Here is a 27,017-nt window from a genome sequence, read left to right on the forward strand (position 1 = left end):
ATATTTTCTTGCAAATTGGGTAGGAGAGAAAAAGATGAACAATATCTCTGCCTGTGCTAGTCTTGTATACTGAATCTTTGGGAATAGCAGACGATGTGTGAGGATCGGAGAAATTTAAAACGAGGTGGAGGGGGAGATATTAAAACAAAGAAAATTTGTAATATTTAAAAACCCATTAGGCATTCTAGGGATAGTTCATCCGATTGACTCCCAACCACATTGCCACAGACTTGGGACTGCCAATCATCTGAAAACACTGCAAATATATAATTATCTGTGTAGCCACTGGAAAAAGTGGAAATTGACAACCAACTCTTCTGAATTGCAAGTGAGTGGGGTAGGTAGTAGGCAAAGATACCATTTATCTCATTAGTTGTTCCTAGAGTTACATTGCAAACAGTGTTGGTGCTGGTACAATGAATAACTGTAGGACTCCCAAGGCTTTGCGTGACTCAAGTCTGTGTGGGAGTATTGCTGGAGTTTGACTATGCAGCTTTGCAGCGTTAGTTCTCATTGCTTGCCCAGGTAGGATCACCTTACTGCAATATAGGCTTGCAGGGTTACTGAGAACTGAGTTAAAAGGTCCTGGTGTCCAGTGATAGGTCTACTTATCAGGCTCCCTATATAAGCCAGGCTGGCTGGTCAGTTATCAGTAGTATGCACTGCAGGCTGGTTGGGTTCAAGGGCAGTCTATCACACAGAGATGATTGCAATGTGGGTATTATTTTAGATTCTGAATAGGCCTTTCTAAAGTTCTCCCAGACTCCCCTCTCAAACTGAACAATCCCTCAATGGAGGGCATTTATCCATTCAGTCACCAGAACAAATGTAAAAACAAGGTCTTAGGTGTTGCCTTTGGTTCAGGTGTCGTAATATTGCCTGAGGGCCACAAGAGCGTAGTTTTAAACTCCAATCCAGGGACATGAGCACAGGCCCTCGGCCTGCAAAGTCAGAGGTGCTTGCTGGATGCTTCGGCACTGCCATGGTGGGTATCCCCGCAGCGGACATGGCAGGCCATTCAAGTCCCCGTTGACTTCGGTGGGACTGGATAGACCTGACTGTGGGAGGGGTCAGAAAATCCCACCCATCATCTTTTGGATGAGTTATTAGACTGAGGCTCTGCGTGTGTTCTCTCACAAAAGATCCCATGGTACTCTTCAACAAAGAGCCAGGGAGTTCTCCCTGTGACGTGGCCAACATTTATTCCTCAGCCAACATCGGTAAACCAGATTATTCAGAATTTATTTCATTGCTGTGTGTAGAATCTTGCTGCGCACAAATTGGCTGTTGTATTTCCCTACATTACAATAATGACTACGCTTCAAAATCCCTCACTGGCTGTGAAGCACTTTGGGACATTGTGAGGCCCCGAAAGGTGAATTATAAAATAACACATAAAAGTCAAGTTGAAGTTGTGCATTGTTAGAATTTTATATCAACATACAAAATAACACTATTTCTGTGTGGATAAGTCATTAGAATTCCAGTGTCAGGCCTTCACTACACTGCGATCAAACTATACTGTCAGTGCAAAATCTTGTGTTGTTAACAGATACAACACTGCATATATTTCTGTACAAGATTAGAAATTTGGGTGTTGAAAGTAATGGGTGATTTTAAGCAAATGACCATGCAAATGATTTTACTCTGAAGAGTACATTTGCCGCTAGTCCGATCATGTTCTCCCCACTTTGGGACCTTCAGTGCTGCTCACCTCTCATAGCCCCCTAGTCCCTTGCTCTCTTCTCCCTCGGTCTCCAGATTTCCTGCTCATCCATCTCCAGTTTCCCCGATTCTGCTCCTTCTCTGTGAGCTGTAGTGGAACAGTTGCTATGCATTAAATAAAATTCACTTTGCAGAGTGTGGTGAACGAGGGTGCACTTAGGTCATACCTTACAGCATGTGTGCTACTATTAATAGTCTTTTCACTTTTCACAAAAACCTCTATAGTAATGAGGTGCAGAAAGCACAGAAATCTTGTGAACCTGGCAGAAATGCAATTGAATATGTTACAATCATGTAAGTGTTATATATGTTGCTAATAGCACTTTGGTGGTACAAATCTTTAGTATTGCTGAAAAAAGAGACACCGGGCAGGATTCTCTGGCCTCCCTGCCGCATATTTCCCGGTGGTGTGCTGACGCTGGCAGCGGGATTCTCAATTCCCAAAGTTGCCGATGGGAATTCCCATTGAAGTCACCCAATGCTGTCAGGAAACCTGCGGGCGGGATGAGCTGCCGGCAGGATCAGAGAATCCCACGGCCAGCGAACGGCCGGAGAATTCCAGCTTTTTGTCTTGCACTCACCTGGACAGATACAAGAACACCAAATTTGAAATGGACCAATAATCTATACCGCAAAAGAAAAGGGGTGTTGATTGGTTGGCTAGCCAATTGGTGACTCTGACTGGTCATGACCATTGGGGAGTTATTGTTCCGTCTGGTTTTGTTTATTCAAAAAAAGGTGTAATGTCTCGACATATTCCTTTTGCCTGTGGAGGGCCGGTCCTTACATATGAATAGATGTAGCTTCAACAAGTGTGAGTGTATTCCGGACTGATAATCTTAAATTGGTTGTTAGTGTAATTCTTAGTACAGTCAGGGTTGGTCAGCAAGTGTGAGCCAGTCGTGGGATCACATCTAATATTACACTTTATGGGGGTGATTTTGTGCCACCTCTCTCCATCCGTGAGAAAGTCGACATGGGCTCAAAATCTGTAGAGAAGTGAAAAACGTTCTTCACTCTGGCGTGATCTCCACCGCGCCTCACCAGTGGAGCAGTGAGAATCATGCATGCGAGCCTGAGAACCTCATTTTTATACATTAGCGAGCACTCTCTCCAGACGTCCCCCCCCCTCCCCCCTCACGGAATCCTGACCCAGCGTTGGCGTGATGTCTCGCCGGCATCATTTACACCAAGTCTGGCCAGGCATGAGGCAGTCCAGGGGATCCCTCCAGGGGTTTAAAGGTATGTATAGTCCCCGGGAAGGGAGGGGGGGGGGGGGGTTAAAAGGACATTCAACCCGTGCCGGGGCAGTTCCAGGGCAGGAACCTAGTGTGAGCCCCGTGATGGGACGACATGACTGTTTGGGGTGGGGGGGGGAAGGCTCTGGCGGTAATGATTGTTGCCGGGGAGAGAGAGCCCTGAGACCTCCGAGATGTTGCCTGGGTGCCATTCAGCTGCAGAGCTGGTTGGGCCCCTTTAAAGATGGAGCCCTGATCTGTTTGAAGTCGGTTTCCGGCTCTAAGAGTCACCAGAGTGATGGTATTAACTAGGCCCATGCACTTCTTTTTTCTAAGGGGTCCAAGATTCATGGGATTCGCTCAGTGTTTCTCGCCGGGACTGAGACTTTGCCATTTTTGGGGAAGATTCCGTCCTACGTTCTGAGTTTTGCAAGCACAGGTTGGTTGAGTATGGTCAGTACCCCGCCTATTGCAAACAGCCGGAGCGATGTGCTGTTTGGCATTCTTGCGTCTGTCCTCATGAGTGCAAGACAAAAAGCTTTGACAGCATGTCTCTTTTTTTCAACTATCTGTGTTATTGTTAATGCCATCTTGAGGTGCTGTAAATTGAAAAACTACCCTGATTTTTGTAATGTGACATTTGCATGCATAAAGTCTTGGAAGTTACTTTCATGGTCTAACATTCTCTTCCAAGTTATATTCCTAACCTAACATTCACAGTGAAGCCCCTTGATTGCACGTGCGGCAACATACTTCCTTGTCCTTGTTTGAAATTTCTACACAAAGATAGCCTTAAATCAGAAATAAAAGCTACTGAAGTGAATGAGGGAATATCTGGGCTTGAACATTCACCCAAAACCTGTGCACAAATGGATAATTGCAAATGCAGCAACTGAGCTGTACTTGTTCGACTGCCCAAAAGCGAATTTGCTGCACAGTTCCTAAACATAGATGAATGTCACAAAAGAACTGTTGGCCTCAGAAGGCAGAGAAGTGGTGTCATAACGAAGATCTGGAAAATATTCTGCAATGTTTGTGACATTTGGCACTGAGTAGGCTTTTAATTTAGAATCCCCGTTTAACAGAGCCATATTTAAGAATGAAATGTAAAATGAGAATCCAGTGTTATTCTGCAAGGATGGCTTGACAGCTGCCCCACCCGCGCTGAATATTGTTATGTTTTGCAGTGGATAGGCATTCGCCCTAGGATTTGTCACGCAGAGCTTCTTCAGGCCGAAGATGATGAGATACTCTGTGAGTACGGGGTTGCAGCTGCACAAAGAAAGCCTAAGGTTTGGGACCGACGAGTAGTTTAGCAGCAGCCCCACTGTAGCGGTATCTGACACCCACACCACCAATTCATTGCTGAAGGTTGGGTTGGCTTTGTCGATATCTTTGGAAGAGACAGTCTTGCAGTTGCACTCAAGGTTGGCAAGAACAGTACTGCAGTCTGGGATGCTGGAGAAGCAGCTGCAATTACGGAAGTTGCTTTCGTTTTGAAAGATGAGTGTGTGGTTACTGCTCCTTACCACAGCCACACACACACAGCACCAGAGTGCAGCAAAGAGCACCAGCTGGTTTGACACAGAACCCGTCACCTTCATGTTTACAACATAACGTGATACAAACTGACAGAGATTTTCCATTCTTTCACAGCGCCTGAAATAAACAAACAAAAAAATGAAATGGTTGGTAACGACTTCTTCATCATTGTATGGACATTTAAAAATAAAGCAGAAAGAAAATCCCTGTCGTGTGGAGGAAGCCAAACAGTTGCTTATGGGATTTATCTTATCAATCATTCAACTGCTCACTCAACCCCTTCCTCCTCATTAACTCTCCCAAAGCCTGTACACATTCAGACCCCTGCAAGTAACATTCCTTAGGCGACTTCTGCCTGGGAGGAACGAGAGTAACCAATCCCTTAAGTCAAATTCCCTTCCACTGCAAAATATACAAACTGGACAGTATCTTCCCTTTGGCTGATTCAAACCCATGTGGGGAATTTTGGATACAAGATGCGTTACCATCAGTTCATTTCTTAAAAAATATAATTTTTCAACTTCAACCCCGGTTCTGTTTTGAACTAGATGATCTTAGTGGAGGCGATGATGGGGAGACAAGTGACTCCAAAGCCCTAGAGGAAAACTCATGAAGGGCTCCTCCTCCTGATCATGAAGCACTAGTTTATGATAATAAACGGGATTATGTGTGAATGTTTTCTGAGGAATAGGTTCAAGCTTGGCTATTGGTGCTATCGTATTCTACACAGTTGTGTAGCTAATGAGCGCTGTCTGTTGTAAGGTTCACACACTGGATCCCTCATTTTACTTGAAATTTGTGAAGTGACCACTTACAGGTACGTCAGTGTTCCAAATTGTGAATTTGGGATCCTTAATTTCTTCCAAGGTCTTCTTCTTGCTGCTATTCATCTAACACTTGGACTGGTTTGGGATCTTCCACATGTCTCAATGTTTTGGACATAAACGTCCACCTAAAGTATCCCAACGGTTATAATTAAAGCATTGCACAGTGATTGCTGGACACTGCTCATGCCTGTCTTTTGATGTCACAGTGCTGACATGGTCTGCTGTCATCTTGTGTTTTGCTTGGGTATTGCTTTCCTTTCCCTGGGGTCTCCTTGCCCTCACATTGTTTTATGAGCGGGACTGTTGAGGCTGTTGTGTACCACGGTTTAACCTCACCACACAAAATGGATCGGGTTTACTGGTGAACCTCTTATCTGTCGACTTGGATGGATTTTTCCAAAGTCAGATCTTTAGGTTGGAGTATATCCGAAAGAGTATCATTGGTCACTCCCACTACTATTCAGTTTCTTTTGAGCTCTGACTGGGTGGCACGGTGGCACAGTGGTTAGCACTCTGCCTCATAGTGCCAGGGACTGGGGTTCAATTCTGGCCTTGGGTCACTGTCTGTGTGGAGTTTGCACATTCTCCCGGTGTGTGCGTGGGTTTCCTCTGGATGCTCCAGTTTCCTCCCACAGTCCAAAGATGTGTAGGTTAGGTGGATTGGCCATGCTAAATTGCCCGTTAGTGTCGCAAGAAGTGCAGATTAGGTGGGGTTACGGGGATGGGAGGGGAGTGGGCCTAAGTGGGGTGCTCTTTCGGAGGGTCCATGCAGATTTGATGTGTCGAATGGCCTCCATCTGCACTGTAGAGATTCTATGACTGAAGGTCACTGTAGTCACAGCCTTCAGCTAATCTGTATAACTCATTTATGAAAGAGTCTACAGATGCCCCAGACTTTTGGACTCTCTTGGTAAATTTTGCCTGCTCATAAATTCTATTGCTTCTTAGGTTCAAGTAGGTGTCAAAGGATTTCATAGCCTCTTCAAAGTAATCAGAAGATTAGTTTATTCCTTGACTGGCAATTATTTTGTTGGCTATTGGACCGTCTGAATATAACTGCATATTCATTTGTTCAGACTGTTTCCTTATTCATCCCTGATGCTATCATATATTTTTTAATTCCTCTTCTCCATAATGCCCAATTTTGCACCTGGCCTGGTTCTTCCAAATGCCTTAATTGGTCTGTCAGTGTTGATTTACCATCCATGGCTGTTTACATCACAGCGGAGTACACGGTTTTTTCCTCAGATGGCGCCGCGGTAATTATTTTGTTTCTTCCTGCCGTTGTTAGGATTTGGCCGATTCCCATCACAATTACGGAATCATTTTAAACTTCAGTGATTCGGTCGAAAACCTTTTGAACAAATTGTTTTGGCTGGCTAATTGCTTTCCTGAGCTTTTGTATTTCCCTTTGCTCTGACTTCTCGATAAAAAAATGATTTTTCATTCACACGTGGTAGCCATGTGTTATGGCGCAGCCTATGATCCTGGCTGCAGCATTTTTCAAGCCACTCTCATTAAAATAATCAGTTTGTCAGTGCTGCCTGTATATTACACTGATTCTAAAAGCTTACTTCAAACATTTTTGGATTTTGCTCAGTCTTGCGATCTGGTTGGGTCCTTTGACTCTGCTTTTGACCAGATCTTGCAACAAACCTCCATATGCTCTGGTGGAGTGCTTTTACACTGCACAGTGGATCTTTCTTCTGCCCTTCAGTCTCCACATCTGTAATGGAGCTTCTTCGGTGATCTCCAGCTGTGTATTTGAGGTCTTTAAGTTAGGCGCACTTCTCTCAGGTCAGACTCCAGTTCCTTTACTTCTTATTCTTGGAGATTTTGGGATCCTTCTCTTGCTGCCATGTATGGTTAAATGTTTCCTCATGAAGAGATCTAGAAGCTTGTATGGTTGAACAATAATATTTATTAATAACCCATAACTATATACATACCTACAGGAGACGGTCCTGACTCGGTGCTATCTTCATGTTGACTTATACCAGACTCACTACTGAACTCTACTACACCCATGTGACTCTCTCCACCATGATGTGGACTGTATTGTTTCCCCAGTCCCACATTAACCCGAACATCGCACTGCTCAAGCCTATACATAAATAATTAAAGAATGGGTAAATTACTAAACCAACACCACGAAAGGACAGATTTTCTGGTCACTATCATATGGCAGTTTGAAGGTGTTTGCTTCATGCAAATTAGTTTCTACTTTTCCTACATTGCAACAGTGGCTGCACTTCAAAAGTACTTAATTGGCTGTAAATTGCCACCATTCAACAGGATGATCCTGATCTTCTACCTCAACCCCAACTTCCTATCTCTGTGTTCTAGGCCTAACCAACTTCAGCTGTCCCGTCTCCTCAGATATTGAATCTGTCCATCTCCAAATGCAGCAAGACCTGCACAATATCTAGACTTAGGCTGACAGGTGGCAAGTAACATTCATGCCACCCAGGTGTGAAAGAATGACCATCTCCAACAAAAGATAATCAAACCATCGACCCTTGACCTTCAATGGCATTACCTTCACTGAATCCCCACTATCAACATTGTGGTTGACCAGAAACTGGTCATTGACCAGAAACTGAACTGGACTAGCCATATAAATACTATAGCTACAAGAGCAGGTCAGGTGCTAGGAATCCTGCAGCGAGTAACACACCTCTTGACTTTCCAAAGCCTGTCCATCATCTACAAGGCACAAGTCAAAGATGTTATGCAATACTCTCCACTTGCCTGGATAGGTGCAGCTCCAACAACACTCAAGAGCCTTGACACCAACCAGGACAAAGCAGCCCACTTGATTGGCACCCCTTCCACAAACATTCGCTTGTTCCACCACTGACGCACAGTAACAACCGTGTGTACCATCTACAAGGTGTACTGCAGGAACTCACCAAGGCTCCTTATACAGAAGCTTCCAAACACATGACCATTACCAACTAGAATAGGGTTTTCAAACTGCGGGGCGTGACCTGCAAATTGGTCGCGGGCAGGTGTTGGGAGCGATTCTCCATTTTCTAGCTCTGAGCAAGCAAGGCAACAGGACTCTGAATAACTGAAGATGGATCCTTTTAAACTCAGAAAAACTGAAAGATGATTTCTTGAGGTATGGTTTTTCTAATTGTGCCAATGAAAATCATGATGCAAAACCCATGTGTGTTCTATGCAGGGTGGTACTGGCAAATGAGTGTTTAAAATGCCCAAATCTTCAAAGGCATTTGAAGACTAAGCATGGCGAGTTTGAGGACAAACCTCTTGATTTTTTCATAGGGTGCAGCATGAACTTAAATCATCAGCTGAAATCCTTGGCAGGAATGTAATATTGAATGACAAAGCAAGGGAGATTGTGAGCACCAAGCAGGCTCACCCGTCACATTAAAGGTAAGCGAAAATGGTTTTATTGGTGTGGGTCGCAAAGGTCAGCCGACGAGGCTCCTGAAGGTCGGCCAGCAATGATCCTGAAAGTTGGCTGGCTGGTAAAAGTGGGTCCCAGGGAAAAAGGTTTGAAATACACTGATCTAGAAGGACAACAGCAGCAGAGACCTGTAAGTTCCCCTCCAAGCCATTCACCATACTGACTTGGAAATATATCGCCGTCACTGGGTCAAAATCCTGGAACTTTCTCCCTCCCAACATTGTTCATGTACCTGCACCGTGTGGAAGTCAGTGATTCAAGAAGGCAGCTCACCACCACCTTCTCAAGGGCAATTAGGGATGGCCATTAAATGTTGGCCTTGCCAGCGAAGCCCACATCCCATAAATTAATTTAAGAAAAATGTCCCTTGATTCTTTTAGATTCCAGAAATCCACTGATTCCTGTTTTGAATATACTCAAAGACTGATCATCCACAGCCCCCTGGGTAGAGAACTCCAAAGATGCATCACACTTTGGGTGAAGACGTTCCTCAACTTAAATAGATCTAGTCAACTTAATCTCTCCTGATGAGGGAATTCCCTTCCCAGGAATAAGTCTCATGAATCTTCATTGCACTCCCTCTATACTGTGGGTGCTATTCTCCCCCCCCCACGCCGGGGGGGGGAGAATCGCCGGGGCGCCGCACGAATCGTGCCATGCCACCCCGACCCCCGCACGCGATTCCCGCACCGGACCGCTCGGAGAACCGGCAAGCGATGATTCTCCAGCCCGGATGGGCCGAGCGGCCGCTACAACATGACAGGTTCCCGCCGGTGCCGTCCAGCCATGGTCGCTGCTGGCGGGAACTCTGCGGGAATGCTGGTGGGGTGGCCTGTGGGGGATGGAGAGGGGCTCCTTCACCGGGGTGGCCTCCGATGGGGACTGGCCCGTGATAGGGGCCCACCGATCGGCGGGCCGGCCCCTCCCCCCCCCATTCCTACCTCCTTCCGCGCGCGGCCCCAGAACACTGGCCCCATGTTGGTGAGGGGCCGGCGTGTGTAAGACGCTCCCTGCGCATGCGCAGGATGGCGCGGACCAACTGCGCATGCGCAGGATTGGGCTGCCCCAACTGCGCATGCGCGGGTTGGCATGGTGCCCATTTGGTGCCCCTATGGGGGCCAGAATAGGTTGTGCCCGGGCCCTGTTCACGCCGTCGTGAGAAGCGACGGCGTTCACAACGGCGCGAACACCTGGCCTCCATATCGGAGAATCGCCCCCTATATCTTTCCTTCGGTAAGGAAACATACGGCGCGATCTAACCGAATTGTAACAGAGTCTCGTGTCAAGCGCGTTTAGCTGGGTGTTTCCCAGCGCTTGCAGCATCGAGAAAAGACCACACTATCAAACGGGACTCTGTTGCAGTCCGGGACTTCAGTGGGGAATGGCCCCGCCGAGGCTGCACTTATTCCCGTTACCTACACTGAGGAGCTCTGGTCAGTTTGCTCATCCGACCAACAGACTTTCCCTGATCCACACAAGCAGCAGAAACCTTGTACCGGTTGGATAAGGGCAAAAGCCAAAGCTCGATCTGCACTGGGGTTCCCTTACCTGCCTGACTTGGAGTCGCGCAGTCCTACTCCCAGATCACTAACCAGACTGCGCCACTCTCGAACTTAAGGACTGTGATTGCCTCCTGAATCAAAGTGTCCTGGTAACTATCCCTCCTTAATGCATTGCACATCTGCACCTCGAACTCCTTGAAATGTTCCTCGACAAAGACTTATTGTAAAAAGGCTGGGTGGAATCACAATGCCCTCTATAATCCCCCACATGCTGTGGATGCATACCTCCTGCACTGGCATCCCTATCTCACCTTCTTTTATATGCTGATTAATTAAAGTTTATGGGGGTGAAATTGATACAACAGCAATGCCAAACTGCTTGTTGATAATCATCATCACCACTGCTGAAGTTCACAGAACAACAGCTCAAACACTTTTTAGAGACTCATTTCTATGTCTCACTGTCACCTTTAGGTGGTTTGAAATGAATAATCTTGGCAATACCTTCCAAGTAAATGGAAAATAAAAACTGGTGCACTGTATAATCGGCCTGCTGATTTACTACCAGTTTGTTTTGCGGCGCTGGTGTAGACCAATTCCACACCCATTCGGTTTAATCATCTTTGACTCTTAACTAATTATTTAATCCAGTAGGTTAACTCTAATATTTGCCTGGAAAATACCCCGCCACCTTCCCTGAAGCTGGAGCATCACTTTGTGATTTTATTTCTCCCGTGCCACTCACAGACTTACAGCCGCTCAATGCCTTCACTCCCTTTTTAAACTGTTGTTGCTCAGAGTTTCCACTCTTTTAACCACAAAAACAATAATGTGCATTTGCATGGCACCATTAACATCGTAAAATGTCCCACGCCGTAATTTTATCTTTTTAACAGGGCCGTCCCTGAGCCTAAACACTAAAAAAGAGAAAGCCAGGGGCATGAAAATTAAACAGTTACAAAGGGCACAACTCATACTTACAATTTTAAGCACCGAACGTATTAATTGACAAAGCCATTTGTTTAAACTGGGGTGCTTTAATGATCTTATCATTGCAACTGCTTCATCGTAAACCATTGGAAATGAAAGTTGGGAAAGTTGTAAAATGGGTGGCGGATTTACTGTCACCCGCTTGACGCCATCACACAAAGTCAAGTTCCACCCCAGTAAATCTAATCAATTCCATCTTTATGTTACTAGTCCAGATTTCACGCTCAGTGACAAAGTGACAGCACCTGCTGCAGGCCACATAGAGAGTAACCCACAGAGATCGAGAAGTCTCTGTGATTTCCAAGGTTTTGTTTTAAATTTAGAGTACCCAATTATTTTTTTCCAATTAAGGGGCAATTTAGCGTGGCCAATCCACCTAACCTGCACATCTTTTGTGGTTGTGGGGGTGAGACCCGCACAGGCATGGGGAGAATGTGCAAACTCCACATATTCAGTGACCCGGGACCGGGATTGAACCGGGGTCCTCAGCGGTGTAGGTAGCAGTGCTAACCACTGCGCCCCCATGCCACCCTCCCAATTAACAAGTTTTATTTAAGTTCAGACATTTGTTTAAAAATTAAATGGTATCTCCCTTCTTTTTCTCCTGCTTGAAACCGGGACATTGGGAATGTAGCCACTGATTGCAGTCTGATGTTCTCATAGAACGTACAGGGCAGAAGGAGGCCATTTGGCCCATCAGGTCTGCAGCGGCCCTTGGAAAGAGCACCCTACCTAAGCCCATACCTCCACCCTATCCCGTAACCCAGCAACTCCACCTAACCTTTTTTGGACACTAAGGGCAATTTTTAGCATGACGAATCCACCTAACCTGCACATCTTTAGACTGTGGGAGTAAACCAGAGCACCCGGAGGAAACCCATGCAGAATGTGCAGTCTCCGCACAGGCAGTGACCCAAACCCAGATCCCTGGCGCTGTAAAGCAACAGTGCTAACCACTGTGCTACCATGCCGCCTCATGACAATGTGTCACAGCAGCACAGGCTCATATTTATCACCGTGTGATTTGGACCTATTCAGAGAAAAAGCTATTCTCAGTATCAGGGGCAGGCCATTTAAAACCAAGATGAGGAGAGATTTTCTCACTCAGATGGTGGTGAATTTTCTTTTATCCCAGAGAGCAGAAACTTAATCATTGAACATGTTCAAAACGTAAAACGATAGATTTCTGGATATTAATGGACATCAGGGGATATTGTTTACGTGGGGAAAAATGGTGTAGACATAGATAATCAGCCATGATCTGGCTTAACGAGCCGAATGGCCTCCTCCTGTTCCTTTGTTCCTATGCTCCCAGAATGCACTTGTTTCTGGATCAGTAGCTGAAGGTGAGCTATCTTTATTTCAATCCAGATACAACAGAATCCACCCACAACAGTTGCTCTTAATATTTTTGTTTCTAAACGGTGCGCCGTTTCAATACAAATCTGAATGTTGACCTTAGGGGTGACTCTGTCCCATGCCATCTAAAAATTAAACACACTGAGCAAACACATTGTTCACTGTTTCAAAGGTCATCCACCTCGTTACTTCAAACAGAAAATACGGAGGCGTGATTGCAATAGTAGCCAGATTTTATGAGCTGATTTTTCATCTTTCAAGGGCAGTGGAAAGAGCCATTGCAATTGTTCCTGAGGGTAGCCTGGATTGTATCCACAAAATCACCTCAATGCAGTCACTTAGCAACACTTGTTCTTGTACAAAAATGACTGGGTTAATAAATATAAATCTTTTGCAATTTCTGCACTGAAACATTTTGTGAGAAAGAATGATCTTCCTGGTTAAATGTTATATCATAGTGTACATCGAGGAGATACAGCAGTAGGAAAAAAAGTTTCATGTCAATTTTTCATTTTGTTTCTTTAACTATAGTCATTTTTTCAACCTAATTCCAATGAAATGCCATATGCTTCCTTGAAATATTCGAGAAAAGAACTGATCTGCATTAATTAAAGGCCGCAGGATTGATCTTTTACAAATACATTGACAATTCTCTAACATATCCCTGTGATATTTTCATAAGAAGCAATTAGGCTTCACATGATGCTATTGGCAGCTGAACTATCCAGAAGGGGGGTCATCATTTTAGTTTGATCAGTGTCAATGATGAATCTTAATTTGTTCCATTTCCTTCTCTTGCTTTCCTGAAAGCCGAGACTCGTGTTGGGCTGTGGTTTCACAGGCACCAGCTGCCCTGTGGTATTTAAGCCAAGTGGCCACTGTTGATGTGTGAATTATATGAGGTCTCTAACTGAGTCTCGGCAGAGCATTTAGCCACGGTGACATGAAAACAGAGCCCAATCCTGTTCTCACCCAGGATCTGCACGCACAGTCACTCATAGCGATTGTGACCTGGCATCCTGGAAGATCTTGCCCTTAACGAGCCCAAGTTCCAGCTGCTGTCTTGGATGAGGTCAGCCAGTTCAGCACAGGCCATGGATTCAATCTTGGATTTTCCCGATCGTCATGGCTAACTGCCCTACCATGCAAATTATTCACCAACAGAGCCGTCGGTGGGAGATGGAGTGGAGCCTTCACGCAAGTTAGGGATTTTCCCTCAAGCTCTTAATCTTATATAAATCTTTCCGTTGGATCCTTTTCAGAAAAGCAAGCTATTCTGATTAAAGCAGAGCAGCACGTGTAAACAGGCGAAAAGGCGAATAATTGTGAAACATCATTTCGGCAAAAGCGCTAACATTGAGTAAAGTCTGAAACAAGCTGAAACAAGGAGGTGTTACTTCTTAAGCTTGAAGTAGCACACACGCCAGGCAGCAGGATCAACAAGCAGCACATGCACAAAAGAGAAAAAGCATATGACTTACGTTGCGCAGAAAAAACATTGTTAAACTCTGAATCAGCCGTCATCAGCATATTCAAATAATGCAAAAATATAGGTAGAGCAACTTGGTTCAGTCATCAGACGGAAGGATAATTTTCTCCAATTGCATCTGCTTCTTGTTGCATGGTTATTTAATTACTGCTTCATAGCAACCTGCTGGCAGCTGGCTATGTGTCTACTGTGAAATATATAGGGATGGTTCCAATTACACTGTTTTCTGTCTTAATCCAGAAAGCAGACTACTGTACTGAAGCTGCCGTGGCTCATAGCTGTTGCAAATGTGTTTTTTTTAAATGGTATATAGGTGGGAGCCAAAGAAGACTATTTATTTCCTTTTTTTAAAAAACAGTTTCCTGCCAGTAGGTTGCTACAGAGAGAATTTGGCAAATGGGGTAAATTTCTGCAGGATGCTGTTTGTGTACTCCTGCTGCTGATCACCATTCTCTTGTTCCTAGGTTCTTGGCAGTCGCCAGGCTAAGACACAGGGGAAGAGCAGCAGCATGAGCACACAGTCTGGAACAGGTCCACACAGCGAAAATATGAATAACTTCAAAATGGATCAAGTTAGGAAAAACACTCTTCGTTATTTAGGCAGGTTTCCATTGCTCCCACCAGTGTTCCTGAATGGGATAATATTTCAGCTTTAATGTTAAGAGCAATGATACCCTTAGATTGATATACCAAAAGGAGGCCATTTGGCCCATCGTATGTGTACATCATGCCTCTTTGAAAGAGTCTCACTCATTTGCTCTTTCTCCACAAACCTTTTGTTTTACCCTTTTAAGCATGACTAATTATCTAATTTATTTTTGAAAGGTACTTTTGACTCTACTTCACTGCCCTTTTCATGCAGTTCACTACAGCTGATAATAACTTGTTGCAGGAAACAAAATTTCCAGCTGTCCATTCTGGTTCTTCTGCCAATTATCTTAAACTTGTGTCCGCTAGTCATCAACCCCTTCCCCCCCCCCCCCCCCCCCCCCCCCCCCCCCCCCCACTGCTGGTCCCCGGCCACTGGGGAACACTTTATCAGTGCCCAGCAATTTCAAACACCTCCTCTCACCTGCCTCTGCTGAGGGTGATTCATACTGGCGGTGCATAGCAATGCTTCATTTCTATAATGAATTTTGCTGTTGGTCCTCTCCATCTGCTGAACTGTTATCAGGGACGGGATCTACCAGTCACTCCAGCAGCAGGAATCTAGGTGGGCAGGGGAGCTTAATTTACTGGGAGGCTAAAAAAAATCAGTTTCTCGACGGCGGGATGAACTTTAGCAATTGTTTCCTTGGGCGTTTAAAAGCGGGTCGAGCTTCCCGACAAACAATGCCGGAAGCCCTTTTGCATGTATTAGAGTCTCCTGCATGCTCATTAAAAGGCCATCTTGCTAGAACTAAGTTCCCTGCCAACAAGAAATTAAGAACGTTCACAGCTGCACATAAGTGGCATGCGCCTGGAGAGGTAGATTTCTTCCATAGAATTTCTATTGCATCCATACTGTGCAGGTGGAGGCCATTTGGCCCATCGAGTCTGCACTGACCTTCCGAAAGAGCACCCTATCTCAACCCCCCCGCCCCCTGTTATATTGAATTCTCCCTCAGTGTACCCGAACAGGCGCCGGAATGTGGCGACTAGGAGCTGTTCACAGTAACTTCATTGCAGTGTTAATGTAAACCTACTTGTGACAATAATAAAGATTATTATTCTTATTATCCCTGTAACTCCTTACCCTACCTAACCTGCACATCTTTGGACTATGGGAGGCAACCGGAGCACCCAGAGGAAACCCAACGCAGACACAGGGAGAATGTTGAAACTCCACACAGTCACCCAAAGCTGGAATTGACTCCGGGTCCCTGGCGTTGTGAGGCAGCAGAGTTAATCACTGTGTCACCATGATTAACAAATGAGTTGTCCTTTTTAGGTAGCATCTGTAAACACCGGCCTATGCTTGCGACCAAGTGGTGGCAGTGCAAGTTGCATGGTGGGTGACCAAGGAAGGGAAGAAGGGTTAGCATGGCAGGGTGGAGCAATGGCCGGCAAAGGAGAAGTGACAGTGCAGGCTGTCTGTGTCCCCTTCAAATATGGAACCTGGCCCTTCGACCACATGACGTAATGGCAGGCGCAGCAATTTCCTGCTTGCCCCCACCATGAGAATTGAGAAGCTTGTCATGCATGCATGTGTAATGAGCTGGTCAACACAAGATTGTGCATGGTCTGCTGACCTGCACCTCCACACTCAACGCCCCGCCCCCCCCCACCACCACCACACACACACACCCCAACCACCCTGTCAGCCCATAGAAATCATTCACTTCCGTGCTAACCACCAAACGTTGACTCCAGAACAGAAGATTCCAGCCCAAAAGTGGGAACCCTGTGGTTGGTGTTTATTTTGTTCATCTCCTAACTGAGGGACTTAACTTCAAACTATTCTCTGTCAACATTTATTTTATTAATTCCTGTAACCAGTGAATTTAGCTGATCATATTTTGAAACCACAGGTTTTCAGGTTTAGAGGACCAGGTACATACTTGTAGCACATTACATTGTAAGACTCCCACTGATTTTATGATCTACATAGAACAGTAATTAAGACAATGAACAACATTAAATAGTTTACATTTCAGAGTATATACTATTAAAATTAAAAATATGTGAAGGATTGTACAATTTCATTATTTTTGAGAAGCCAATAAGTTGAGAAACAGGAAAAACTATTTAAATGGCATCATCACCACTTTGGAGATGGCTAGGCACCGGGAAAGATTTCAGACTTAGAGATGTGCCCAGAAAGCAGTAGATTAATCACAGGCAAGCGATGGCGACAATACATCTGTGACTTCTTTTCATAACGTGAGTTCTGCCAATGTGTCACAAGGATATTATTGTGTTGAATGTTTGCAAATAACATATGTAACAAGCTGTAGGGGGTGACAACATCCTTTTAAAAGCAAATGATTATGACAGTAAAATGGCTTTGTTCTGATTTTTTGTTCTGAAAACATTGTTTAATATTCAATAACCAAAACAAATTTGCAGTTCTCTGATGTAAGGTATGTGTGGTATTATAGTTATTACGGTACCTAATAGGCTAAAGCACCATTGGTGGAAACTGTATGCTTTCTATTGGTTAGAGTGTATGATAGCTCCGCCCTGATAGGCGGGGTATAAGAGCCTGTGCCGCCCCAGCAGCCCTCATTTTGCCCCAGCAGCCCTCATTTTGTACCTGAGCTGCTGGGGGAAACATCTAGCTTATTAAAGCCTTCAGTTGGACTACAACCTCGCTTTAGTGGTCATTGATCGTGCATCAGTATGTTTTTATAGCAAGTTATGCTATCTTTGCTTGCACATTGGCGCAGGAGAAAAACATTCAACCCTTTGAGCATGTTCCACCATTCAATGAAGCAGTGGCTGATCTGTACCTCAGCTTAATTAAGTTATTTTGTTCTATATCCCTTGATTACAGTAATCGACAATTCAAATTGACTCAGCACCTGCGGCCTTTTTGTTAATTGTATTTCAATTGTGATTAACTATTTAACATTAGTTGGGTTGTTACTTTAGCACATATAAAGAGACACTTACTGATGACAGTTGAAATAGGAGGTATACTGGTATTTAGGAAGCGATTCTCCAATATGGAGCCTAAGTGTTCGCGCCGTCGTGAACACCGTCCCGTTTCTCGACGGTGTGAACCCGGCCCGGGTCCGACCTATTCTGTCCCTCACAGGGGGCCAGCACTGCGCTGGAGCAGTTCACGCCGCTCCAGCTTCCTTTGCCGGCGCCAAATGGGCACCGTGCCAACACTCGCATGCACAGTTGGGCCGCGCTAACCTGCGCATGCGCGGGGGACTTCTTTAGCGTGCCGGCCCCGACTCAACATGGCGTCGGTGCTCAGGAGCCGGCCGCGCAGGGAAGTAGCCCCCGGGGGGGAGGAGGCCGGCCCGCCGATCGGTGGGCCCTGATCGCAGGCCAGACCCCATCGGAGCCCCCCCCCCCGCCCCAGTGAAGGAGCACCCCCCCCACAGGCCGCCCCCCGACCATTTGCGCAGAGTTCCTGCCGGCAGCGACCAGGGGTGAACGGCGCCGACGGGACTCTGTTGTATCTGCGCGGCCGCTCGGCCCATCCGGGTCGGAGAATCGGCGGCCCCCGCTGATTCCAACGGCCCGCGGCTAGTGCCGTGCCAAACGCGCCATTGCAAATGGCGCCGATTCTCCGCACCCCGGAGAATCGCGCGCCGGCGTCGGGGCGTCATGGCGCGGTTGCGCCGATTCTCCGGCCCGGCGCGGGGCTCGGCGAATCGCCCACCTATAAATCTGTGGTATGACATATTTTTCTTTGTAAACACGACTGAGATATGTTTCACATGCAATACTGTCTTCAGCACTAAGACCAATCGTTTCCACTTCTGCAACACTGTCTGTCTGTAACTCTACCTTACCCCATTGCCACTGAAACCTCAATACTTGCTGTTGGTATTTCCATTGGCTGTTCTAGTGCTCACATCCAACTCAACTCCAGCACAATGCCATCAAATAAAATCAGCTATACTGGAATCTTGTGCTCAGACCATTGGGTTCGAGCGTCGTCGTCACCAAAAACGGTTTGATGAAAATTATGACCTACAAGATCAAAAAGTAGCAGCCTTCATTGCCTGGCAGAACAACCCAAGGTTGCAAGTCAAGAAGGCAGCATTGTAACTGGAAAAGGCTGCTGCTCAAAGAAAAATCCGGAAGACATGCAACATGTGGTGGGAAGAGAAAGCCTGAGAGCTCCAATAATGTGCTGACCATCATGACATGTGAAGGTTTTTTGCGAAGCCACCTGGACCATCTAAATAGACCAAGGTCAAATGGACAAAATCCCCTCACTCACAGGATGGTGTTCCTCATCTGCCAGTGCTGGAAAGAAAATATTTTCAACAATTCCTCGACCATGGATCCACAATGGCAGCTGATACTTGTTAGTGCTCTATGGTAGAATCCATGGATGAACCATGATCGACGGGAGAGTTAAAGACAAGTAATCAAACAGATGCAAAACAACAAAGCCTGTGGCTGCGATGTATTCCAGCTGAGGTCTTCAAATCTACTGAGCTTTTGTTAACATCAAGATTCCATGCATCTGCCCTGAGAGGATCGGCTCAAGGGTTCACCAGGCGGTGGCAGCCATTTCTCGACTACCTAGGGGAACGTTAGAGGGAAGACAGATGACCAGCAGCAGCAACCCAGGGGGAGGGGGGGGGGGGAGGGTTTAGTTTAGTTTAGGTCAATAGACAATGGGGTTTTGTTACCTGTGTATTGTTAAAAATTTCTGTTTTGTTATTGTTTCGTTTGCTTTGTAAGAGGGAAAAATTGTTGTTTGGAAAAAACTTTCAATAAAATATATTTTAAAAAAAAGATTCCATGCATTAATTCCATTCACCAACCCCCGTCTCTTCAGGGAGGCGATAATTTCAAAAGGGAGATAAATTATTCTGTGGAAACTAGTGAGGTATTTTCCTCTTGTCTATAGCAGGGAAAATCCTTAAACACATTTTCCTGAATTGCCTACTTCCTGTGGCTGAGGAAATTCTCCCACATTCGCAGTGTGGCTTTACACCTTTCAAATGAACCTTTTTTTCCCAATTCTCAAATGGCCAATGATCCAGGGGAGGACAAAGAAAATACTTCACAGACACCCCAAAGCTCTCCTGAAGCATTGGCATTAATCATTGGGAGGAGCTTGGTTCTAGTTGTCATGCAAGCCTCATTGTGCTTTCAGTCACAAAGTCTTAATGATGAGGCAGAGCAATGGCAGAGGAGAAAAGACAAAGAAGGAAATCCTGCAGTCCCGACCCCACCACCTTGTGGTATATCCTGCCCCATGTGCCTAAAGATCTGTGGGTCGAGAATCAGCCTATTCAGTCACAAGAAGACCTACGATTGAAACCCGCCACCCTGATTGGACATCATTCCCGAATCGAGGAACAGATGATGATGTGGGCTTATCAAACCTCAACTTTCTAGAGACAGGGATCAAAGTGCTTCACTGGATTTTCTACTCAAAAGGCACTTAGCATGCAGGGTGGGAATTTACTGGAGACTGCTGCTCATAGGCCAACATATCGAAAGGTCTCTTTAGCCAAGCTATTCAAGAGTTATTAAATATGCCTGAAAGCAAGTAGGACTAGCAGCCGCCACTGGCATTACATCGAATTAAGTAGAACGTACCTCACAGAAACAGCCCATTCGGTTCAACAGGTCCATGTCATTGTTTATGCTCCACAGGAGTCTCCTCTCACTCATTCTCTTTTAGCCCTATCAGTCTAACTTTCCATTCCTTTCTCCCTCTTGTGTTTATCTAGCTCCTGCTCAAATGCATCGATGCTAATCACCTCAACTACTGCTTGTGATAGTGACATCCATATTCTAACCACTCTCTTTTTAAAGAAGTTATTTCCCTACTGGAATTATTAGTAAGAAATCTTACAACACCGGGTTAAAGCCCAACAGGGTTGTTTGGAATCACTAGCTTTTGGAGTGCAGCACCTTCATCACCTAATGAAGGAGCTATGCTCCTAAAGCTAGTGATTCCAAACAAACCTGTTGGACTTTAACCTGGTGTTGTAAGACTTTTTTCTGTGCCCACCCCAGTCCAACACCGGCATCTCCACACCATGGAATTATTAGTGTCAATCTTGTCTTTATGGTCTCTACTTTTGCTCTCCTCTGTACATCTTCTCTGCCACTACTCTAATTAATCCTTTCGGAATCTAAAGATTTTCTATCAGGTTTTCTCTTCTCAGACATGGCAGTAACATTGTGAAACACTCTCAATACAGAGAGCCAGCGGTCCATCTGAATCCCATGATGTTGAGACCCAGCAGCCAGCCATCTAACTTCCTTCTGTTACTAAAGAGCATCCAAGTAGGAGAATAAGATAAGGGGCGGGATTCTCCGACCCCCCGCCGGGTCGGAGAATCGCTGGGAGGCGGCGTGAATCCCGCCCCCGCCGGCCGGCGAATTCTCCGGCATCGAAAATTCGGCGGGGGCGGGAATTGCGCCACGCTGGTCAGCGGGCCCCTCTCGCCGATTCTCCAGCCCGCGATGGGCCGAAGTCCCGCTGCTGTCATGCCAATCCTGCCGATGTGAATCAAACCACCTACCTTATCGGCGGGACTGGCGGCGCGGGCGGGCTCCGGGGTCCTGGGGGGGGGGCGCGGGGCGATCTGGCCCCGGGGGGTGCCCCCACGGTGGCCTGGCCCGCGATCGGGGCCCACCGATCCGCGGGCGGGCCTGTGCCGTGGGGGCACTCTTTTACTACGCGTCGGCCGTGGAGGTCTCCACAATGGCCGGCGCGTAGGTGACCCCCCTGCGCATGCACGGGGATGACGTCAGCAGCCGCAGACGCTCCCGCGCATGCGCGGACTTCCGCCGACCGGCGAAGTCCTTTCGGCCCGACTGGCGTGGCGCCAAAGGCCTTTCCCACCGACCGGCGGCGCACCAACCACTCCGGCGCGGGGCCTCGCCCCTCAAGGTGAGGGCTTGGCCCCTAAAGGTGCGGAGAAATCTGTACCTTTGGGGCGGCCCGACGCCGGAGTGGTTCCCGCCACTCCATCCCGCCGGGACCCCCCGCCCCGCCGGGTAGGGGAGAATCCCACCCAAGGTTCTGGAGCACACAAATCACATGCAATTGGCAAAGTCAAACATGGAGTTAAAAAAGCAATTACCATCTGTATTTAGCATATAATTTTATTGTATCATACTTTAAGAATATTTAGAAACCTTTCTTAGGGTGGTGTAAAATAAATATTTAGAAGATAGAATGAATGGTAGTTTGAATTAGTCCAGGGGTCAATAAAGACGAAGGTATATTTGACTGGAAAATGTATATAATTCTAGAAATGAGCTGACCGAGGCTATAACATTGAGTGGCTGAATATTGGCAGGGTGGGGCCACTAATTGAATTTGCTGGGGTGTTATTGCTTTAGGTGGATGAGGCAAGGATGTTGTCTATTACAATGTTTAGAAGAAGAACCAAGCACAAATATGGTGAAAAGACAACTGATATGGAGGCATGTCACTCAATCTGATTGCAGTTGACAGAGTGTGCAATATCATTCTATAAGATCATAAGACGTAGGAGCAGAAGTAGGCCATTCGGCCCATCGAATGTGCTTCGCCATTCAGTGAGATCATGGCTGATCTGAAATGACAATCCTCCACTCTACTTTCCTGCCTTATCCCAATAACCCCTGATTCCTTTACTAATTAAAATATATCTCAGCCTTGAATATACTTAATGACTCAGCCTCCACCTACCTCAGCAGTAAAGAGGTCCAAAGATTCCTCTGAGAGAAGAAATTCCTCCCCATCCTGCTTTAAATGGGTGACCCTCACCCTGAGATGACGCCCTCTGGTCCTAGGCTCCCCAGCAAGGGGAAACAAGTATCTCAGCATCCACCCTGTCAAACATTCCTTGGTATAAGAGGTGGATGAAAGAAAGGTTATCCTGATTTGAAAGCAATTCAGTGTATCTTCAATCAATCCAAAGGAAAAATATTAAGGGCTTAGGTGACTGTCACAATTAATAATACTTGACATTGGTTGTAGCAGATGCAAAATCTGCAGCTGGCTCCCCAGTAACCCTCCCCTGATGCTCCGCCCAGCCCTCCTCTGATGCTCCGCCCTTGATGGGCCGAGTTCCCGACGGTGTTGGTCACTCATGCTATTTTCTTTCGTGGACCCCGCGTGGTGGCTGCGGACTGACAGTATGGAGGCAGTTGTCCTCACCCATTTTCAGATGGTCATGTCATGATCTGTAGTAATGGTTTGTGGAGTCATGGTAGGTGCAGCCAAACTTTGCTAACCTTGGTGTCTGCTGATCTCCCTTGTACCTCCTCATTCAACTTGTGTTACTTCAGCAATGACATTGTGTATTTTGACACACATCTGAGCCAAGGCCCATCATCAATTTTTACTTTCACTTGTTGCTGCCATGGGACTCTTCAGCTTGCGACACAGATACGTTATGACTGCAAAAGCATCCGTGGTGCTTCATATTGAAAGATTTTTGTAAGTCATTTAAAAAAATAATTTCCTGTTCAGCTGAAGTTTCATAAATGATTCAATTAAGATCAATTTTCCATTGATTTGGTGGGGCATAAGGGACTTTCTTTGGAGCTATTTAAAAACAAACTTTCCAACCCCGCCCCAGACTGCTGCCACCCATGGTGGTGTCACCCGAACCCAGGCCTTTCTGACCCAGAGCTGCATCCTGAGGGCTTCCTGAAATTCAGCAGCCATCTCCAAACCTCAAAATATTGAATACATGTGTCCTAGTCTTGCACCAAGTCCTTGGGCGGGATTTTCCGGTTGCCAACGCCGTAATTGCATTCGGCGAATGGCCAGAGAATCCCCGTTTGCGGCAAAATCGGGGAGGCTCTGCTTTTGCGATGCTCCACCCCCTCAAAAACGGCGTACTCGGGGAGTATGCCGCATCCCGCATGGACGGTCTCGGGGCGTCACCTGAGGCCCTCCCCTGATGCTCCGCCCTTAATGGGCCGAGTTCCCGACGGAGTTGGTCACTCATGCTATTTTCTTTCGTGGACCCCGCGTGGTGGCTGCGGACTGAGTCCAGTGCCGCCACAGTTGGGGGGGGGCGGAGAGCCATTCCGCGGGTGGCGGGCTTTGGCGGCGGCTTGCGGCACTGGTGGGGGGGCGGTCCGAGGGTGACGAAGGGGGATACTGGGAAATTATGTGGCAGGGCCGGGTCCGCGCGTGGCCAGTGCCGTGCGCATACGTGGCAACAGACCCGGCAATTTTCCGGCCTTATCCGCAGGTAAAGCCGGGGGCTTTACGCTGCGCGGCTGCTAGCCCCCCACCGACGGAGGATCGGTGCAGCTTTTGCACCTATTTTCCTGGCTAAAAACGCCACGGTTCCCAGGCCGGCGTCAACACTTAGTCTGCAGATCGGAGAATCCAGACCCTTATCTATAGTTCCGGTCCTTTGCTATCTTGCTGTGGGTCCCTGTTCTCTAATACCTTCAATTTAAAATAACATATTTAGTCCCTTCATGGCTTTTTTTCCCCCTCCAAATCTCTGTAACTCCCTGAGTCCTTCAACCTCCTTGAATTGCACTGGGTTTAAAAACTCCAGCATCACAGCCACAAGACGACTGTAAATACTCTATTTTTCAAAGCAATCACTTGCAATTTGAAAATTGAATAGAAAGTGGGTCGTTGGTTTCATGATCTGTTCAAACCCCGAACACGCAGTTTTTGTTAGTTCAGCGAATGCCGGACTTTATGGTATGTTTTCTTTCAATTAATGAAACCTTTGGTATGTTGTTTGTGAAATATATTTCATCACCATGGTGATCCTTTGCCACTGGACCTCCTTCGTTTGCTTTCCCGGGTGGAAATCCAATTTTTAACATGATACAATTTAGTTCCCGCACCCAAAAAAATTCTGCACAATATTTGCCGTTTGCTGATGACATCGCCTGTGACTAGTCGGGCAGCTGAAGCATCGCCGTGATGTTTAACATGGTCCCATTTCAAGGCAGGGAGTGAAACCAAGTGGAGGATGGGTGCTGGGGGGGGGGGGGGGGGGGGGGCTGCAGCTAGGGAATCTGAGAGTGGAGCACCATGAGTGCACATACTGATAGTCGAGCCTAGGAAGCAAGGGGCCTGGGGAGTGGAGCACAATGGGACTTAGGGATGGAACAAAGCCAGGAGTGAGAAGTAGAGCACAACAGAAGGGGTAAGGGGGAGAGATTGGAACAAAGAAGGGAAGGGAACCTTGAAAAACGTAGCGGCTCACCTACTCAAGCCAGCACATGGTGTGGCCGTGCATATAACTTAAAAGAATTAAAAAAGATTTACAGCAAGGCTTACCAGTCGTTGAACATGCCGAAGCTTACTATTTAGCCGTGGCCCTTTCAATGGAAAGCTATCAGAACAAAAGCCTTAAGGGAACCACTTTTAGGAATAATTGGATTTTTAGAAATTATATATAAGAGATCAGAACAAGTAAAAGCATGAATTCCAACACTTCGTGAGGTAACACTAAAAGCAAAAATAGTCTAGGAGCTGGTAGCCTGGAACTGCAGCCAACAAGCTCAATATGTGAGCTAACACACACACAGACAGCTGAGGGGAACGCTGACAAAGGCCTGCTTCTCCTGCCACATTCTTACACATATATTCATCACGCTTTTGCCGTGATTAATGAATTTCCTAAAATTATAATTCTCCCTAACTTTTATGGACGGACCCTGTCTCAAACCGAAGCATGCAAAAGAGTACATGACGCAGTTCAAAAGATTGGATATGGAAATCCAGGCAATTTGAAATAACCTGGTAATATTTATGAAGTTGTCAGTGTCGGGCAATTAACTGGCTCAGAACTCAGGTGATTTGCCAATGGGACACTACCTTTGTGTATAACACATTTACAAAGATCCATTTGAAAGAAAGCCTGTGTATCGCAGTGGGTTATTACACCATCTGAGATTGCTTTTGAAACTATTGGGAAGACTTCACCAAGTAGCAGTACACTGAGATTTACTAACTGTGGATATCATAGTGAAAGTTTGGCCCTGATCAATACGGAATGGATAGAGGTGAGAAAACTCACTGATAAAAAGAAAAGAAAATTACAAATAAAATGAAAATGAAACAACCGTGCCTTATTTGAATCAGGCAGCATTTACATTCATAAGGAACTCGGAATTCATCTTTATTCCTTATCGAAAGCAAAAGCAGATAAGCAGTTGGCTCCTCTGATTTTATTAATGATCCATTATAACAGAAATTGTCATGTTTCTGCTCGTGTCCTGAAGTGAATTATCACATTCCGAGTGCATCAGCTGGAAGGGCTCTCAGGAGGTTATTTAGGGCATTATGACTCAGCTGGGAGTTTACTAGGCTTTCCATCCCCACTGATTTTTTTGCAAAGCCATCAGCCGTCTTGACCCTACGTATGAAAATGTGCTCTCTGTAGATTCTTCCACCCAATGAAAACTTGGCACTTTCAAGAGATTCCAAACCCACCCATGCTATGACCCCCACCTTCCCAGTCTTTCTTCAACTGCTGCTCGATATCCAGTTCCACCCATCCCTCATCCCTTATAAAATTCCTTGGGATGTAACACTGTTGTTGTATTTTGGAGTGAGGCCAGCAGAGTAATGGAGGCTGAACTGTCAGAAAGTTGATTGCTAATACATGTTCACTAGCGTGTGCAAGTCTCATTTGTGGCCATGCGGAACCCCAACAGTTTGGGCTAAATTGGATTCCCCCCGAGGCCGGGTGCAGAGATCACGATGCCCGATTACCCCACACATGTTCAAAGTGATGCAGGCAGCACACAAACTTTGTGCAGTCTGCCGATGATAATGATGTGTGGCATGCAGCCCAGCACTGAACACATTACAGAGGCTGAGCATGGGGCCCAGGTTCATGTGAGGCCTAAGCCACTTAAAGCTAGCCTGCGCTACATTAAATCAGACTGCACCCCTTAAAGGAGAGGAGCACTCTGGCTGCAGCAGCAACTGAAATGGCTTGAAGAAGAGTAGAAGACCTGAAGGAAGCAACAGAAATGGCACGACAGGACAGAATGTGCTCCAAGGGTCTTGGAGACTGCACTGCAGAACTTAGGTGGAATCTTCTGCTCTTTCTGGTGGCGAGCTTGAAGGATATTTAATGAGAGAGAATTTTGATGTACCTGAATCCTATCAGTGTTCTGTCTCTGCCAGCATTAGATTATGGATGGGAAGGCCCATGGTCAACGTTCCCCAGCACCAATGAGGCCCTTAGGTTGCCAATTAATTACCACCCAAGGTCCTCATCCCACCTTCCCAATGAAGCTACAGATGGGCCTATCACCATACATGACAAATATAACTGTGCAGCCAGC

At 46.3% G+C, this 27,017-nt stretch overlaps 1 protein-coding gene across 3 annotated transcripts in view; it reads right to left on the bottom strand.

The window, feature by feature from the left end:
- Positions 1 to 1,406: 1,406 nt before the first annotated feature.
- LOC140427772 (exosomal polycystin-1-interacting protein-like) overlaps positions 1,407 to 27,017 on the bottom strand; it is a 96,988-nt gene continuing 71,377 nt past the window's right edge. For 2 of the 3 annotated variants that reach the window (XM_072513410.1, XM_072513411.1), the window contains one exon: positions 1,407 to 4,622. In XM_072513410.1, the coding sequence (XP_072369511.1) occupies positions 3,905 to 4,622 (718 nt within the window). In that variant the 3' untranslated portion in view covers positions 1,407 to 3,904. Of the gene's footprint in view, positions 4,623 to 14,097; positions 14,356 to 27,017 lie in introns of those variants that run through there. The other variant, XM_072513412.1, reaches the window with a different exon arrangement.

This window comes from Scyliorhinus torazame, chromosome 8 (assembly GCF_047496885.1).
Source record: "Scyliorhinus torazame isolate Kashiwa2021f chromosome 8, sScyTor2.1, whole genome shotgun sequence".
NCBI classification, from domain to species: Eukaryota; Metazoa; Chordata; class Chondrichthyes; order Carcharhiniformes; family Scyliorhinidae; genus Scyliorhinus; species Scyliorhinus torazame.